The following is a 15,961-nucleotide window of genomic DNA, read 5'->3' as shown; positions in this document are numbered from 1 at the left end:
TTGACAGACAACTATTCGGGGAAGTGTGTCAATGCGCGTTTGAACGTGCCCGATCAATTGGCTGATTTGGCCGGGCGAAGTATCAGGGTGGATTGTTGCAAAGGTGCGGCTGATGGGAAGAGGTGTTTGTATGTTCCAAAGTGAATGGAAGGCTGAGGGACGAAGTCGGCAACGTCTGATTTGGAGTTGTGGTGTCGATATACTGTTGATGGAACGCGGAGAACGGTATTTCGAGATGGCTCTTTCTCTGTACTCAGAACACTCATTTGGTTCTTTGTTTCGTTCTTGTTTTCCTCAAGCATACTGCAAGAAGCTTCCACCTTCTCGCAACGCCTTGCGAAAGTCAACCTAGCTTATACACAATGTCAACAATCTTGCAGGCAGCCTGTGTCGCGCAACTTTTACCCAGATAGGCAGTAGTTGCCCATGTACGAATGCTGAGAAGTGAAGTCTGGTTGCGATATCAAGTTCCGCATGCCGTAGGTACTTCCGACGCCAACGAGCAGCACAACATCGCTTCGGCGCGGCCGCGACTAACCAATACGCGAGGTCGAAAAAGAAAAGTAACTTCAGACGACAGCCACAACAACCACAAAACACTGATGTTGATGACAGACAAGTCTGGACTTCGTCATCAGTTCACGATGTGGTTCAGGTCGGCTACTGCACGTACTCTTACGGCACATATGCAGGTCGCACCTCCGCTCCGGTCGCCTCGCATGACCGATTCCACGCTATCGGTCCTACCTCGTATAGAAATTCATTGGAAAATTCCTTCGGTTGCCGGTGCGAATGGTCCCGCATACGCGCATCGGAAAGATCGATTTGGGGATCAGTACAGCCAGGATGATATCGCAGGCCAGCAGCCAACATCGCTCAGATCAAACTGGAGGCATCGTTGTGGCAACGTCCCCTTAACGTGTGCGTCTCGCGTGCAGATGTAAGCTGCTTTGTTCCTGCGTCGATCCCCGAAAAACTCTATTATTAGCTAGCCCTGCTTACACCTTGGCATGGTGGTGGGGTAAACTGTAGTCTGTACCGTAGCGGAACAACGCACGCGACGTGTTGTCTGATTGAGAACGAACGACGGCTCGGGAATGAGTCGATGATAATTGCCAGTCCGTCTCCCCTAGTGTGAAGCAGCTCAGTACAGCGATAAAGAATCGCGCGAGGAAGCGAGGAGAACACGAAAGTAAATCTCGGTAAGCAACCTAATCGAGTGCCGAATAACCGCGAGCATTGCACTCCAGGGCTCTTAATGCGCGAATTGTTCGGTAATAATTTCTTCCGTCTGATGTTCTCATTGGGTCAGCGCAAAGCTAAAGCCGTGGACTAGAAGAATGCGACGACAAAGCTATTCTTATCGTCTCTTTGTTGACCGGCAACCTATCTTAGCATGAGGATACAGAGTCTTGGTGGTGTACGCTGTACCTGGGCGGGCCAAAATAAGGTAAGGCTCGAGCGAACGCCGAGCTGTCCGCAAAGTCTTGACATGAGCGCTATCGCCGCTCAGGGGAATGATCACCGTCGCACAAAAACCGTCGTGTGTTAGCGCTGCAGAGAAATTTGGGACGGCAGCGTGCGCGTGGCCGCAAGTTTTGTGGGTGTGCTGTCAGGGACCAACCAGGGCCAAACACTGCATGCTTGCCCTGGACGGGACTCGGGGCTGCCGCTTATGACGCTGGAGCCCGCTATTTTCTTTATTTGTTGACGGATAGGCGTTGTGGGCTTGGCCAAACCTGGAGTAAGACGGAAGGATGTCGGCACTGCAAATTCTCGTGATCTCGAATGAAAGGCCGTTTCGTGGCTTGAGGGATGAGGAAAAAGTCCGTTCGCAGCGCGCTTCGGTTGGAGGCTGCCGATTTATCTCCCGGCGAATCAGGCGACCATGAGCTCGTTTAATGGCTAGCGGTGCGTTATTGACGCATGGCATTGCAGTCGGTCGCATGAGAAGCGCATGAGCGAAGTTCTGGCATCGCGGCTGACTTTCCTGGAACTGCCAAATGCGATGGTGTTCTCATTGGAGGGGCCAAAAACTTGGGCTGTGTGTGTATGGCAGCCAATCCTGTGGGAATCCAATACGAGGGCCGCCCCTGGGCAAGGTCTTGGGGGATGAACACATGATCGCCCAACGGATAACAGATCCCAGGCAGTTGGTAAACGTCCTATCGCATTGTGGCGCGCCGTCAGTTGTAAAGCGCATGGTGCCTGTTGACTAGTTCGGCTGTAAGATCGAGCCTGATTAAACCCTGTTAGTACCAGCGATATGGGCACAGTCAGTATATAGACTCGGGGCGCCCCTCTGACCCTTGGCAGGTATACTGTCGTATCCTTCCGTCACTCGCTTTTACATTCGCGCGCCTGCGTTTGCCATTCGTTACTCTTGTTGAAGGTCGCCGGTCATTCAGTACTACACCGTGTAACAATCGTGTAATACCTATAACCATCGCTCGGTACCAGAAGCTCTACTACTCCCACAACACACCACATCTCAACAAAATGTCTCTGAAGTTTTTCTCCCTCGCTCTTGCGGCCGTCGCAACTGCGTCGCCATTCGACTCCATGGCGAAAGCCACGAACGACGACCCGTACGAGGCATGCCAGCCGCAAGGAGCGACAGGCACAACTCCACCAGCAGTCGGCACAGAGCTCAGCTCGCTTTATACCGACATCCTCTCGTCGATTCAGGGCATCTCTTTCGACAAGCGATCTGTACACGGACGTGCGGACGGTTTCGGGTGCCGTCAGAGCCTAGACTGTGTCAACGTAAAGAACATCAACATTCCCATGTGCTACGACAAGTTCACCACCAACTTCCAGTTCCCAGACGGATCTTACGGAAACGTCGCTGCCGGAACCTACAGCTCCGGCGGCACCGATGTCAACCTCGTCAGCGGAGATTACACAAAGGACGGCCAGAGCGCCAACATCTACGCGAACAACGAGGCTGAGAAGCCAAACACTTCGACCCTCTCGGTCCCTGCACAGTACACCGGTACTGGTGTTGGTGGAGCGGTCCCAGTCACAGAACTCGGAAAGGTCATCGTCTACACAACCACTGTCCCGGCCGTCACATACTCGGCGCCGACAACTGTCGCGGAGACTGTCGAGACGGCGACTGTCAGTGGAGTAGAGGTCAAAACCACCGTACCCGCTACCACTGTTACGCAAGCCACAACGATCGCCGCTAAGACCAACGTTGTGACACAAACTCCTGAAGCTTCCGATGCCTCGCCGCAATCTACTGGAGCCGCCGGACAAGTGTCTGTCGACACAACAAGATCCTTTGGAATGTCGGTGGTCGGTGCTTTGCTATACGCGCTTTTGTGAGCAGTTTGCTTTCGGGAGTCATACACGTCGCAGTCAGTGAACTGTTTGGATAGAATGGCCTCAGGAGTTGTATTCGAGGCAATCCCGAATGGATGATACCCGCTGGAGTCCTAGCACATGCATGTCGTATACATCCTGTGGCAGTCCAGTATTGATGCGCCACGCTTAATGAATAATATCGTACCCTTGATATGTTTGTCTTTTCTTTCTCTCAATTGAATTTCGACAACACATCCTTTATCTTTCTCACTTCCTCGGCGTCAGCATCTTCTCCAGGCATTGTGATGGCCGCGGAGTGAAACCATTCTATTTTGGTCCTCCTCTTGAGATGTTCAACGTTGGTACTTCTGACCCCACCGCCAGCAATCAATGAGACTTTTGGACGGCACACCTCTTGCAAGTAACGGAGAACACCAGTCCCTTCCTGCGCGGTCTTCTCTCCGCCACTTGTCAAGATGCTCTTGAAACCGCATTTTGCAACGGTCTCCACGGCTCTCTCTAAATCGCCTGTTTCGTCGATTGCACGATGAAACGTGCAAGGAAGCGGAGCAGAAATCTCGACCAGCTCGCGGGTACGAGCCTCGTCTACAAGTTGATTGGCGTCCAAGATGCCAAACACGAAGCCGCTAGCAACAGGCTTAAGCATCTCCAGCTCTTTTTTCATGAGCTCAAACTCTTCGTCGGAGTAGTTGAAGTTGCCTCCCCGTGGCCGGATCATAACATTGATCGGGATCGTGACTTCCTTCCGTACATCCTGCAGCGTGGTGAGGGAAGGCGTTACCCCGCCAGCTGCGTAGTCGGCACACAGCTCGATTCGATCAGCTCCGGCTTGAGCTGCTGCGATGGCCGAAGTAGCATTGAAGCAAGCTATCTCAAGCATTATCGTGTTTGTGGGACGGGAATTGGATGCGTGGGGTGAAAAGAGCAGGCGGGCTATGGTGCTAAGCTGGCAGCGGGCTAGTGCGACAAGTAGATTGGCTGACGACACGACTACGCTCACGATAGCATGAAAATCACACTGCCAAAATCTTGGTAATGAGATGAACCACATGATTCATGCTGTCAAAATGCAAAAGAAAATAATAGACTCAAGCAGCAAGACCTAGCACTGCCTCTCAGAGCGCACATATAAAGCCGAGTTCACCATGATTAACTTCTGTGTTTAGGGGTCCACGCCGTCACCTCACCTCACCGTTCATTCCCCTATAAAGTACGAACGGGCTCACTTCATCGCAAACGCGACGTGAAGGTGAGTTCAAAGCTGCCGATTTCCCATCCCTCCGTGCCCTTAACTACCTCACCACCACCTCCTCTTGCTCTTGACCAAACCTTGCACACCACATCCACTTCTACGCCAGAGACGTATAACACCTTCACACAAGCTCCCGCAAAACCCATAAAATATCCCCAAGATGTCAGATGCCGAGACCAAAACCCCCAACAAGACCGGCGCAAGCGGTGCCGCCTGGTCTGAAGGCGAGAAAGTATGTTCCCCCCACACCCCATCCAATCCCAATCGCACCGGCTAACCATACCACAGATCGCATACCTCATCGTCCTCTGTGAAAACGAAGGCAAGATCGATGCAAAGATCGGCGTGAGTGCTCTCCTCCCTCTTACACTACCCACCACTCACGAACTACCACCTCAAACCCCAAATCCGCACTCACCAATGTAACTTAATTCTGACAACCCGGCAGAACGCGCCCATCCCCGCCGGCCGCTCCATCATCTCCTGCAAGAAACTCCTCGTGCGCCTCAAAGAGAAGCACAAAGACGACATTGTCAAGATCAAGAACGGTCAGGCCTTTGCCCCTGCCGCTGCTGCTGGAGGCGACGCTGCTGCCACGCCTGAGAAACCCAAGCCCAAAGCCACACCCAAGAAGCGGAAGAGCAAGGTTGATGTCGAGGCCGGTGAGGATGGTGGTGAAGCAGATGGTTCTCCAAAGAAGAAAGCTACGCCCCGGGGTCGACCAAAGAAGAAGGTTGAGGCCAAGGAGGAGGTCAAGGAAAAGGAGGCGCTTGTAGATGAGGATGTGCTGGAGGATAGGTCTGAATGATACGCACTACGCCACGCAAGTATGCGTCGGGGACGTCTATCAGAAGATGTGTGACTGAGTGATCCACACGGCAGGCTCCACTAGGGGCGTAGGCAGTCTGAGAGCGACTGTGTTCTTCTTCCCGCTTGGGGGAAGGGACTGGATCTGGACTGGATTGGGAATTGGGTCATTTGTCACCCGAAGGGGGATCCAAAGAGCACGTCTGGGAATAATTTCAGATGAATGAATCCATGCCACTCTGTTACTTCTATCGTTCATACGCTACATCTTACACAGCTCACACCCATCCCTCTTCTCCAGAAAACCATCCTACTCCTCCCCCGCCTCAGCCTCCAACTCATCCGGACCCATCTCCTCTCTCGCACCCCCATCCCCACACTCATGAATAATCTTCTTCCAGCCCAACGGCTGACTTGCATCCTTAACATGCTCAATAGTAGGAAAGTAGTGTTCATTCTTCTTCATGGTCGCAACCCACGGCACATTATCAAACGTCATGACCTTCATGCGGAAGTACTCGTTATCCTTGATCTTCTTGATCTCAGTGAGGAACTCAGAGAGGTTGGGCGTGGGCACGTTGTTGACGTGAGTGACAAAGTTGGTGGGCGCGAGGCCGTACATGTAGGCTGGGGAGCCGCGGGCGCGCGACGAGATGTAGACGTCGGAGTGGATTTTGCTGATTTGTTGGCGGACGGCTTGGTGCGGGCGGTGGAAGGTGGCGCCGCAGAAGCTGACGAGGCGGTCGGTTTCGAGGTCTTCGGTTGCGACGGTCGAGACTTTGATGGTCTTCTCCTCGCGCTTGCGCACAACGACGGCGTCGAGGAACTCGTTGTTGTACATGACGTCCAGATCGGGGGAGCGGGTGACGAGCTTGCCGTTGAGCGTGAGTAGGACATCACCTTCGTTGAGACCGTCGCCGTGGCCGGAGTCGACCTTGCGGACCATGAAGAGCTGGTGGCGCTCTGGGTCGGCTGTCTCGGTCTTCTCGATCCATTCCTCTGAGACACCCATGACGCGGGCTTGGCTCATTTGCACGGTCTGGAACTCGACGTTCAGGATACGTAGCTTGGGCGTGTTGCCGCCGCGGATCTCGTTGAGCACTGGCAGAAGGTTGGGTGTCGCAAGACCGAGGTGATACTCAACATCCTTTCCGCTGTGTGATGTCCGCTCACCCAGGTATGAAAGCCAGAGAGCCTGGACGGTGCCATCCTCCGCGACGAGCACACCAGATCCACTATGCGAAGCTTGGTTTGTATCCACGGTGATGGCGTCGAAGTTGGTCGCGCGGTACCTCGGTGTAATTGCGCTGGCTGGGATCGCGACTGTGGTGATATCAGTGACAACAGTCTTTGCTACGACAGGTCGGAAGTTCTGGTTGATGCCGAAGAAGATGGTCTCGGCTCCCTTCTTGATGAAGTCGGTGGCAAACTTGGGTGTCTTTACAGGGGCGTTGACAAGAGAAGCATCGTATTTGACGATAGCATAGTTCTGCAGTGGGTGCATGAAGACAACCTTGGCATCGACAAAAATGCTGTCAGCGATGATCAACGAGATGTCGCAAAGGTCATATGGCAGGATTGCTCTTGAGACGAGGACGAGACCCTGTTCAGCGTCGACAACAAGACCGTAGCCCTGTTTGTTCATCTTAGGAAAGCCGTCTAGCTTAATGGGCATAGAGACATGAACGCGGACGAAGCTGCGGACGATGTCCACAGCCTCGGGATAGCTTGAGCTCATCTTGACGAAGTTCGCACGGCGAGGAACTGGGGGCACAGATGGAATGGCATCGGCAAGGGGCTTGAAGTCCCACAGGCCAGTTTCGTCATTACGTGTTGCTACCCGAATCTTTGCATGCCAATGCCTGTCGACAGAAGTAATACTAGTGTTCGCAGTGTGCAGATCGCGCAGATGCTTGTACATCATAACCACTCGCTTGCGATCTGGGATCTTCTTCATGACTTGGATGAAAGTGTCAAGGTCGGGTGTTGGCTGGTTGTCAACTTCCTGAATCAACCACCCTGATGTGTAGCCGTCAGCGAACCTAAAGGAGCCCGCTGCCTCGCAGACGTATACACCTGCGTTCTTGAGCGAGATAGCGTAAAGACGCGCTTGCTGGTACGAGAGGTCGTGGAAAGACGCGCCTGCGACGGAGACGAACTTGTCGGGGGTGATGGCATGTAGGTCGCCAACGTCTAGCTCGACGTCCATGTTCTCTCCAGCACGCTGTATGGTCACAGAGATGGTCTTGCCAACGTTGTCGTCAAGGATCGCATCGAGTCGGACGAACTGTGTAAGCAATTCTCCGTTGACGCGTAGGAGAAGATCACCTTCTTCGACCTTGGTAGATGCGGGCCCTTGAGGAAGGACGACCTCAGCTACGAGCATGCCTGTCTCCTTGGGAAACTGAGTGCGGATCTCCTTCTCCAGCTCAGGCGAGAGACCCAACCTCCGGCACTCGTCGAACGGCTTGAGTATCCACTGAGTCTGAATGGTGCCTCTGGTGACATGTTGGCTTTGGCGGATGAGCTCGAGAGCCCGTAGCGGTCGGTCTAGCGGCAGGAAGTAGTCGGTCGCAGCACCGTCAGCACGTCCACCGGCTTGCAGCGCAACAGCAAATCCGTCGCGGTCAACGACAGGACTGCCAGAAGAACCTCCACTCGCTGCCGCTGCCGCCTGGATGTAGTTGGTGTTGAAGTCGGAGTAGCCTTCGCCGTATTCGGGCGCATTGCGATCCAGCCGACTGATGACACCCGACAAGATACTGAGCTTCTCTCCGGCATCGTTACCAACGACGCGAATCTCGACACCGACCTTGGCATTATCGGGGCGCAGTTTGAGGGCAGTGACGGGCATGTACTTGATCTTCTTGGGGTCGAAGCGCAGGATACCGAAGTCGTGGACGGGGTCGCGGTAGACGGGGTGGACGTCGCACTCCTCGTGGTTGTCGAATATGCAGTAGCCGATGAAGGGGCCGGCGCCGACCACGTGCCTGTTGGTGAGGATGTAGCCCTTCTCGGCGTCGACGACAAAGCCCGTCGCCTCTGAGCTGATGGCCGGATCCGTGTCGAACGAACACGTCTGGCAGAAGTGTATCGACACGACGCTCTTGACCACGTTCTCTATCGTCCGCTGCCATTCTGCCGTGTCCTGCCCCGTGACGGCGGTGATGTGCGCTGACGAGGGGAGGACCTCGGGGGAGCTGTGGGCGCTGTACTCGCTGCGCGCATCGTCCATGGGCTCCTCCAGGTCGGGCGAGTGCGACATGACGCCGTTTGAGGTGTGCGAGTCTACTTCGGGCTTGATCTGCTTGTTTGGGCGGTCGGTTGCGGGCGAGGTTGGCGGTTGCTTGCGCTTGCTTGTGCCATTTTGTTCCATTGGCAGCGAGGTATTTATAGGCGGCGACGTGTGGAGGTAGCGTTTGCCGAGGGGGTGTGCGCTAGAGCTAGACAGCCTCGTGAGGTGCGGCGTGTGAAAGAGGGAGCGCGGGCGTGATGCGGACAACGGTAGGGTGCGTGAAGGTGTCGCAAGGAAGCTTCGTTTGCAGGCGGCGAGTGAGACTCGGCCAAGCAGCATGCCAATCGGGAGGACGCGCGTAAACAAAGGAAGCAGGCGCGATGCGGCTGCTGTGAATTAAATGTAGAAGGCGCAAACAAGAAGGCAAAGAAGGCAATTGATGAGTACGGAATGGCTTTCGATCGGCCAAGGATGAAAGTGCACGAAGAGCCCTGCAGCTGCATGCGCCACGGTCCCCGGTCCCTAGTGCCATCGCGAACGTCAGACTCCGCCCCGAAGGTGTTGAACCATCAACAAAGGTCGTCAGGTGCAGGACAAATCAATTGTGAACATTGAGGTAAACAATAGGGACCATTAGCTGTATGAACTGGCCAAAGACTGTGAGGTAAATCTTCGTGAGGCTTGAAAGCTGACTGCATTCTATAGGTGACATCATTCACCCGTCAATCACGCATTGTTTCAGGAACGCATCTGCACCCGCATCAAAGACGTATCACTTGATTATGGCTAGCTTTGCAATATCTGTTCAGTTGTTCAACATAAGAATTGACCTCGGGAACCTTCCGCCGCATGTCACCTGTCAGGGTCTTGGTGTCACCCACCCACCTGTAGACGCATTGAACGGCCAAGTCTCCGATGAAAGCCTTCCGACAGCACGTCGCAAATAAAACAACTAATACAGCCATCTCAACGTCCTCGTATGATGATCGGTCGGCATCTGAATTCCTTTGATATGTTGAAGGCCTTCATACTTCGGGTTCGCAGAGTCACAAATGGTTGTGATATTCTCGTTCGGGAGTGCCTCGTCGCATGACCACGATAGGCGTTGCAGAGTTTGAAAGTCACTGGGCTCTCTGCGAACCGAATTCCCGATGGAGTGGAGCCTGTGACTGCCTCTAGAGTATTGCTCATCGAAGTTGTTGTTCTGACGACGCGCCCAAGCTGCCCTGATTTGGTATCGTCTAGAATGCTTGCAATATCTCTTGTTTGGGGGTGGTTTTGCACACGCATTGCGGAAGATGTCAATGGCTCGGAACTCTAGGCCGACGGGACCCAAACAAAATGGAAGATGAGTACCCTCAAGTGACTGTTGGTTGCACTTCTCCCTCCGATGATATGCCGAACACCTCTATGGTCTAGTCTGGTACTTGTAAGCCAGAAATTCTCGACTATACTTGGGATATCTCTGGCTGAAATGCTCCCGCCGGAACCACGACCAGGTTCCAGTCTGAGCCAAAAGTGAAATCTCTTCCTCGAGGCTGATATGCAGATCCTGGTATCATGGATGACCTACGGCCTTTCAGTTCCGGTCCAACCGTTTGAAAGGATGTGACTATATTTAGAGCATCAGTGATCGAGAATATACCTCATTTCAGGAAAGGGCCGGATATCCACCTATAGCAGGTGATGGAAGTCAATGACCCAGGAGTCCACATTGTGTCAGCAGTTTGCAGACTTTCGTCTCAGGACCAATGTAGGCTGCAGGGTGTCCAGATCCAGTCCAATCAATTGAACGGTTGTGTAGAAAGTCGATGACCCAGGAGTCTACGTTGGGTCAAGAGTTTGCCAAACTTTGTTCCACGACCAATGTAGACTGCAGGGTGTCCAGGTCCGGTCCAATCATTTGGATGGTGGCAACGAAAGTCGATGACTCAGGAGTCTACGTTGCGTCAAGAGTTTGCAGACTTTCGTCTCAGGACCAAGGTAGACTGCAAGATGTCCAAGTTCGGCTCAACCGCTTGGACAGCTGTGACTATTCTTAGAGCGTTAGTAACCTGGAATCCTGCTCATTCCAGGAAGAAGCTGGACGCCCGCCTATAGCAGATGGGAGTAGTCAAAGATCCAGGAGCCTACGTTGCATCGAGATGTCACAAGACTTTCGTTCTGAGACCCACGTATACTCCAGGGTGTTCCGGTTCTCCCATGCATAGTGTGAATCTGAGTTTGAGTACCCACCATAAACGCCACATAGCAAGGCCTTGAGGCACTCAGTTCAACGCAAAACCTGAGCAGCCTGGAGCCTACATCGACCTTGGACCATATAAGTTGTTAGATTTCAACTCGATGTAGGCTGCAGGGTGCTCCGATTTTCCTGTGCATCGAGTGAATCCAAGTGCAAAACCTGGACAGCGTGGAACCTACATCGACCTTGGACCATCCAAGTCGCTAGTTTTCAACTTGATGTAGGCTGCAGGCCTATTCTCTGACTCAACCGTATGGGGGGCTGTGACGGACTTCAGTGTATTATTAATCGAGATTTGAAATGTGTTGATACGCTGTAGTCTACAAAGCGAAAATCTGGTAGGAGTATACAAAAATACATCATTGGTAGATTGGTGGTTCGGAGGGGTCAGGGGTGTGGCGGTGTGGCGGTGTAGCGCCGGCAAATCGTACCATGGATGCGTTCAGGGGCCTGTGCGCGGGAGTGGCCTGTGCGCGCGGAGCAATAACTCGCGTTCTGAACTCCTCTCTCCTCCATCAACTCTACACTCTTCTCTCACCACACCACATACTTGAAGCCACACCACAAATCACAACAATGACTTCATCAATCTTCTACAAGTTCAAGAATTCAAGGGAAAGCGAGCGCATTATCTTCAACGGCACCGATTTGAGCGTTTTCGAGCTCAAGAAAGAGATCATCAGCGCAAGCGGCCTGGGCGATGGCTCTGATTTCAACTTGCACATCTTCCCGCAAGATGAACCCAATTCTGAGCTCAAGGACGATACCACTTTAATCCCGCGCTCATCCACAATCATAGCAATTCGGCGTCCTGCGCCAAGAGGACAAGGTCGAGCTGCCCGCTACGTCACCGGCAAAGCGCCTTCACGCGCAATCTCTTCACAATCCAAGCCAGTTCCCTCTCTACGTGGTGGTCATATCGAAAATGCCGAAGATCCTGAAGCCGCATTCTTGGCCGAATCAGCAATTGCCTGGGATGCACAGAAAGAGGCACTTTCGAACGCAAAACCGGTCTATCGAAAAAATGCCTCCAAGAATGTTGTTGTCCCTTCACATCCTCCCCCACCCGGCTATGTCTGTCGGCGCTGCAACATCAAGGGCCACTGGATTCAAGCCTGCCCAACCAACGACGATCCCGATTTCAAGCCTGTTTTCCAAGCCAAACGTACTACTGGAATTCCTCAATCTTTCTTGAAGAAAGTTGAAAAGCCAGTCGACGAAGAAGCTGCAAAGGGCATCATGTTGAACGCCGACGGAGAGTATGTTCAGGTCATGGCAGATACCAAGACCTGGAATAAGTTCCAGGAAAAGACCAATATATCTCGCCAACAAGCCGCCAACGCTGATGCAGCAAGCAAAGAGCTTGCTGAACGCGGTCTGCAATGTCCGCTCGACAATCAGAGATTCGTCGACCCAGTCAAAACCCCTTGCTGCGGCAAGACGTACTGTCGCGAATGCATCGACAATGCGCTTGCAGACGGTGACTTAATTTGTCCGAACTGTGCGAAGGAAGACGTTTTGATGGATGACCTCGTCGCCGATGACAAGATGGTCAAGTCTCTCAGGGAATACGACATTGAGAAGGCAGAGAAAGACAAGGCAGCAAAGGCAGTCGCATCAACAAATGAAACAAGTTCTCTATCAATTGCTACTGACACCGCATCTCCTTCTGTCGCAAATGACGAAACAACTGCTTCCGCCACTGCTACTACTACTGCAGCGGCTGACGAAGTCTCCGATACTGACTCAACCTCTTCAAAGAAGCGCAAGCAGCCTCCCACAGACATCAAGCCTCCCACCGCGCCGAAAGCCATGCGTCAAGCCGCCGACCCCGCCTCGAAGATGGAACAAGACTTTATACAACAGATGGAGATGCTCAAGAACACACCGATGGGCGCCATGGGAATGCAGATGGGTATGCCTATGCAAATGGGTATGCCTCAGCAGATGGGCTTCCCGAACAACTTTCAGAACGGCTACCAGATGGGCTTCCAGCCGCAGCAACAACAGCAGCAGATGCCGCAGCAGCAATGGTATCCCCAGCAGAACTTCGGCTACGGCGGCCAGCAGCAGTACGGTCAACAGTACGGCCAGCAACAACCTCAGCAGCAACAGTTTGGATGGGGCGGACAAGCGCAGACACAAGGACAAGGACAAGGACAATGGGGCAGCGCGCAGGGCCAGGCGCAAGGGCAGCAAGACCCCAACGATGCGTACGACAGGCAGCCCGTCAACCCTCGCGGTCGCAACCGCAGGTCTCGCGCACCGGACTACCGCTATCTTTGAGCAGTAGGAACGTTTCTAGTCCGCTCTCATCGTATCACGACACTACCACACTCGAAACCACATCACACATCACAACAACGGCTTCATGAACTTTTACGGCGAGCATCGGCATTGGGCAGGCATTCACACGGCGTTACTCTCACCTTTACGACAAGCGACCATGGGCATGCATCAAGGGCGGACAGGGAAATACCGGTTCAGCATGGAGCGAGGGCGTTTTTGACATTTACCTGTCCACGGCGTTTCTGGGATTATTTTGACTTTTTATCGGGGTGTTTCTGAGATCGCTTTGGCTCTCACTCGGCGTTTCTGGGATTACATTTGACTTTTTTCTGCGTGCTTTACAGACTTCACATTAGTTAGTTATCATGAAATGCATACCACAAAACACACAATATTACACCTCTTCTGCTTTGTTCTCTGTGAAGATAACGCGAAAGGCGGTGCGGCGTACAGACTACATGGGTTCACGATCTTGTCAGTTGCGACGTGCTGGTGCGATGTAGCCCCTACGCTTCACCCTCATCACCTGTCCAAGAGGGACACTACTACATATCTGATAACCCCATATCGACTACATGGGCCCACAGTCTCATCAGTTGCGACGTGTCAGTGTGATGTAGTCCTTACGCTTCACCCACATCGCCAGTCCAAGAAGATCACTACTACACATCTGACGACCCCATACCGACTACATGGGCCCACGATCTCATCAGTTGTGACCAGCCCGTGTGATGTAGCCCTTACGTTTCACCACCATTATCCGTTTAAGAGAGTTAGTGTTACATTTCTAATCACCTCATATCAACTACATGGGTCTACGATCTACCCTTCGTGACACAAGGGTGTCATGTAGCCACCAGCTTTCCCCGTCATTGACCATATAAGAAAGTCATTCTCATCTACCGGTTACCCTACACAGGCTACCTAGTTCTATGATAGATCATTTGCGATGTAGCAGCGTCATGCGGCCACCAGAAAACACACCTTATCGTGCCCTGTCCGAGAGGTCTCCTGCCTACTTGCTTGCCCTGCAAAGGCTACATAAGTGGACGATGTATCGTTTATAACGAGAGAGTATTGTGTAGTCGCCAGATATCACGATCATTATGTCCCATTCGAGCGGTCTTGTGTCTGCTTATCGATCCCACATATGCTACATGGGTTTACACTATGTTATCTGCAATATGTGAATGTGATGTAGCCGTCAGGCCTCCTTGCCATCATGCCGCATTCGAGGGGTCTCCTGTCTACTCAGATACCCTACACAGGCTACATGAGTCTACAATCTATCATTTACAACTTGAGAATGGCATGTAACCATCAACCTCCACTGTTGTCATGTACCATTCGAAGGGTCTCCTGTCTTCCCCAACACCCCACACTTTACCCTTATCCACCCTACGACCTCGTCCTGATACTAACATGCATTCCCTGCTTAGAGAAGGCTCACTCTAGGTGCGCTTACACTGCGGTGTAGATGTTGTTGCAAGTACGCAGTGTAGTGCACAGAGTAGAAATACAGTGTCGATTAAGCGCCTTTAGGTGTCACTAAGAGATTAGGTATTGTGAAGAGGTCGGGTCAACACGATAGAGGTAGGGGATTGCGGAAATTGTACTTTTCTTCTCTTTGCTTATGTTGCACATCTCTGCGCTTTGTCATGTAAATAGAATAGTATTCGGGAGTGCTAGTAGCACGGCCCCTATCTAATCTCTTCGTGTCCTATTCTTGTCTCAGCTAAACGCAGAACTACACTTATCTGATCTAACACACACATTAATACTACTTTCTCAGGTCTAGAATTTATACAGCATCTAGTGTGCTACAATGTTAGAAGGCTTAGGTAGCATGCACGCCGGCAAGGCTAGGCTTGCGAAGATAGAGATGCACTTCAAGCAGGTAGACGGCATAGTACAACGATGAGTTCTTTGGGACTTCTTATGTGTCAGCTTGTTACGGGCTTTTATAGTAACGCAACTAGAAGATTGTAGACCTTCAGGAGCATTTTAGGGGTGTAGTAGAGAGAATAGCACAAGATAGTTTAGACACGCGTGAAGTCGCGATGCAATATAGATGCGCAGGGTTACATACGGATGTCGCTACTGCGTGTTCAAGTATACCAAATAGTATGCGCACTGCCAAGTTACACCTCGTATAAGCTACGCTATCTAGTACGAGCGTGGCGGAGAAATGCAAGGAATCGATAGTGTAGACAACCTCAGGCATCGCATGCGAATCTCGTAGGCGGCGATAAGTCTCGAGCTTTAGCGATGCTGATGTGAAGCACGGCATCCAAGTTCCCCACTAAGCACGGTCAGAGATGAGATAGATGTGTACCGCAGAAAAAACTAGCCTAGGATCGCGACCTTAACCTTCAGTGACTTCGAAATAACGTCGCAAAGGCTAGCTAGGTATGCATCATGTGCAGCGCAGACCACTTGCAGAGTAATCAAGAACCTAAGGCTTTTTATTCGCGATATATCCGCAAGACGTCGAATATGCTAAACAAGAAGTGGTCGAGCGGCCTCGTGCCCAGGTGATGCTGATGACTGGAAGAGGCAGCGACTACTCCCAATGAAGTTAAGCTGGCAGTATCCTACCATCCATGGGTCGCTTCTCCATGCTCCACTCCACTCATCATCTTTCCCGGTACGATGGAAAGTCCATATCGCGTTCTTTGATGCCTGTCGACACGACTTCAGGTGCCGGATGCACACAGTTTCCCGAACAACGGAACTTTTTAATATGGCGTGTACAAAGATGCTCGCTCCCCCATCACCCAAGGACATGAGTCTACTATCACGATCT

The 15,961-nt window shown here is 52.4% G+C and overlaps 5 protein-coding genes across 5 annotated transcripts; 3 read left to right on the top strand and 2 right to left on the bottom strand.

The window, feature by feature from the left end:
• Positions 1 to 2,499: 2,499 nt before the first annotated feature.
• J4E79_001950 (uncharacterized protein) lies at positions 2,500 to 3,330 on the top strand (the record flags this gene model as incomplete). The annotated part of the gene is made up of 1 exon (XM_049350854.1): positions 2,500 to 3,330. The coding sequence occupies one exon, from the start codon at positions 2,500 to 2,502 to the stop codon at positions 3,328 to 3,330; it is 831 nt and encodes a 276-aa protein (XP_049214693.1).
• Positions 3,331 to 3,541: 211 nt separating this feature from the next.
• Positions 3,542 to 4,210, bottom strand: J4E79_001949 (uncharacterized protein; the record flags this gene model as incomplete). The annotated part of the gene is made up of 1 exon (XM_049350853.1): positions 3,542 to 4,210. The coding sequence occupies one exon, from the start codon at positions 4,208 to 4,210 to the stop codon at positions 3,542 to 3,544; it is 669 nt and encodes a 222-aa protein (XP_049214692.1).
• A 532-nt stretch (positions 4,211 to 4,742) lies between these two features.
• J4E79_001948 (uncharacterized protein) lies at positions 4,743 to 5,390 on the top strand (the record flags this gene model as incomplete). Its single annotated transcript, XM_049350852.1, has 3 exons — positions 4,743 to 4,814; positions 4,871 to 4,927; positions 5,031 to 5,390. The coding sequence occupies 3 exons, from the start codon at positions 4,743 to 4,745 to the stop codon at positions 5,388 to 5,390; spliced, it is 489 nt and encodes a 162-aa protein (XP_049214691.1).
• Positions 5,391 to 5,699: 309 nt separating this feature from the next.
• On the bottom strand, positions 5,700 to 8,765 carry J4E79_001947 (uncharacterized protein; the record flags this gene model as incomplete). Its single annotated transcript, XM_049350851.1, has 1 exon — positions 5,700 to 8,765. One exon carries the CDS (start codon positions 8,763 to 8,765, stop codon positions 5,700 to 5,702), a length of 3,066 nt encoding a protein of 1,021 aa, XP_049214690.1.
• Positions 8,766 to 11,442: 2,677 nt separating this feature from the next.
• On the top strand, positions 11,443 to 13,152 carry J4E79_001946 (uncharacterized protein; the record flags this gene model as incomplete). The annotated part of the gene is made up of 1 exon (XM_049350850.1): positions 11,443 to 13,152. One exon carries the CDS (start codon positions 11,443 to 11,445, stop codon positions 13,150 to 13,152), a length of 1,710 nt encoding a protein of 569 aa, XP_049214689.1.
• Between the last annotated feature and the right edge of the window lie 2,809 nt (positions 13,153 to 15,961).

This window comes from Alternaria viburni (assembly GCF_023758015.1).
Source record: "Alternaria viburni strain BMP 2772 chromosome Unknown scaffold_3, whole genome shotgun sequence".
Lineage (NCBI taxonomy): Eukaryota > Fungi > Ascomycota > Dothideomycetes > Pleosporales > Pleosporaceae > Alternaria > Alternaria viburni.
This window is presented reverse-complemented; position numbering and strand designations above follow the sequence as displayed.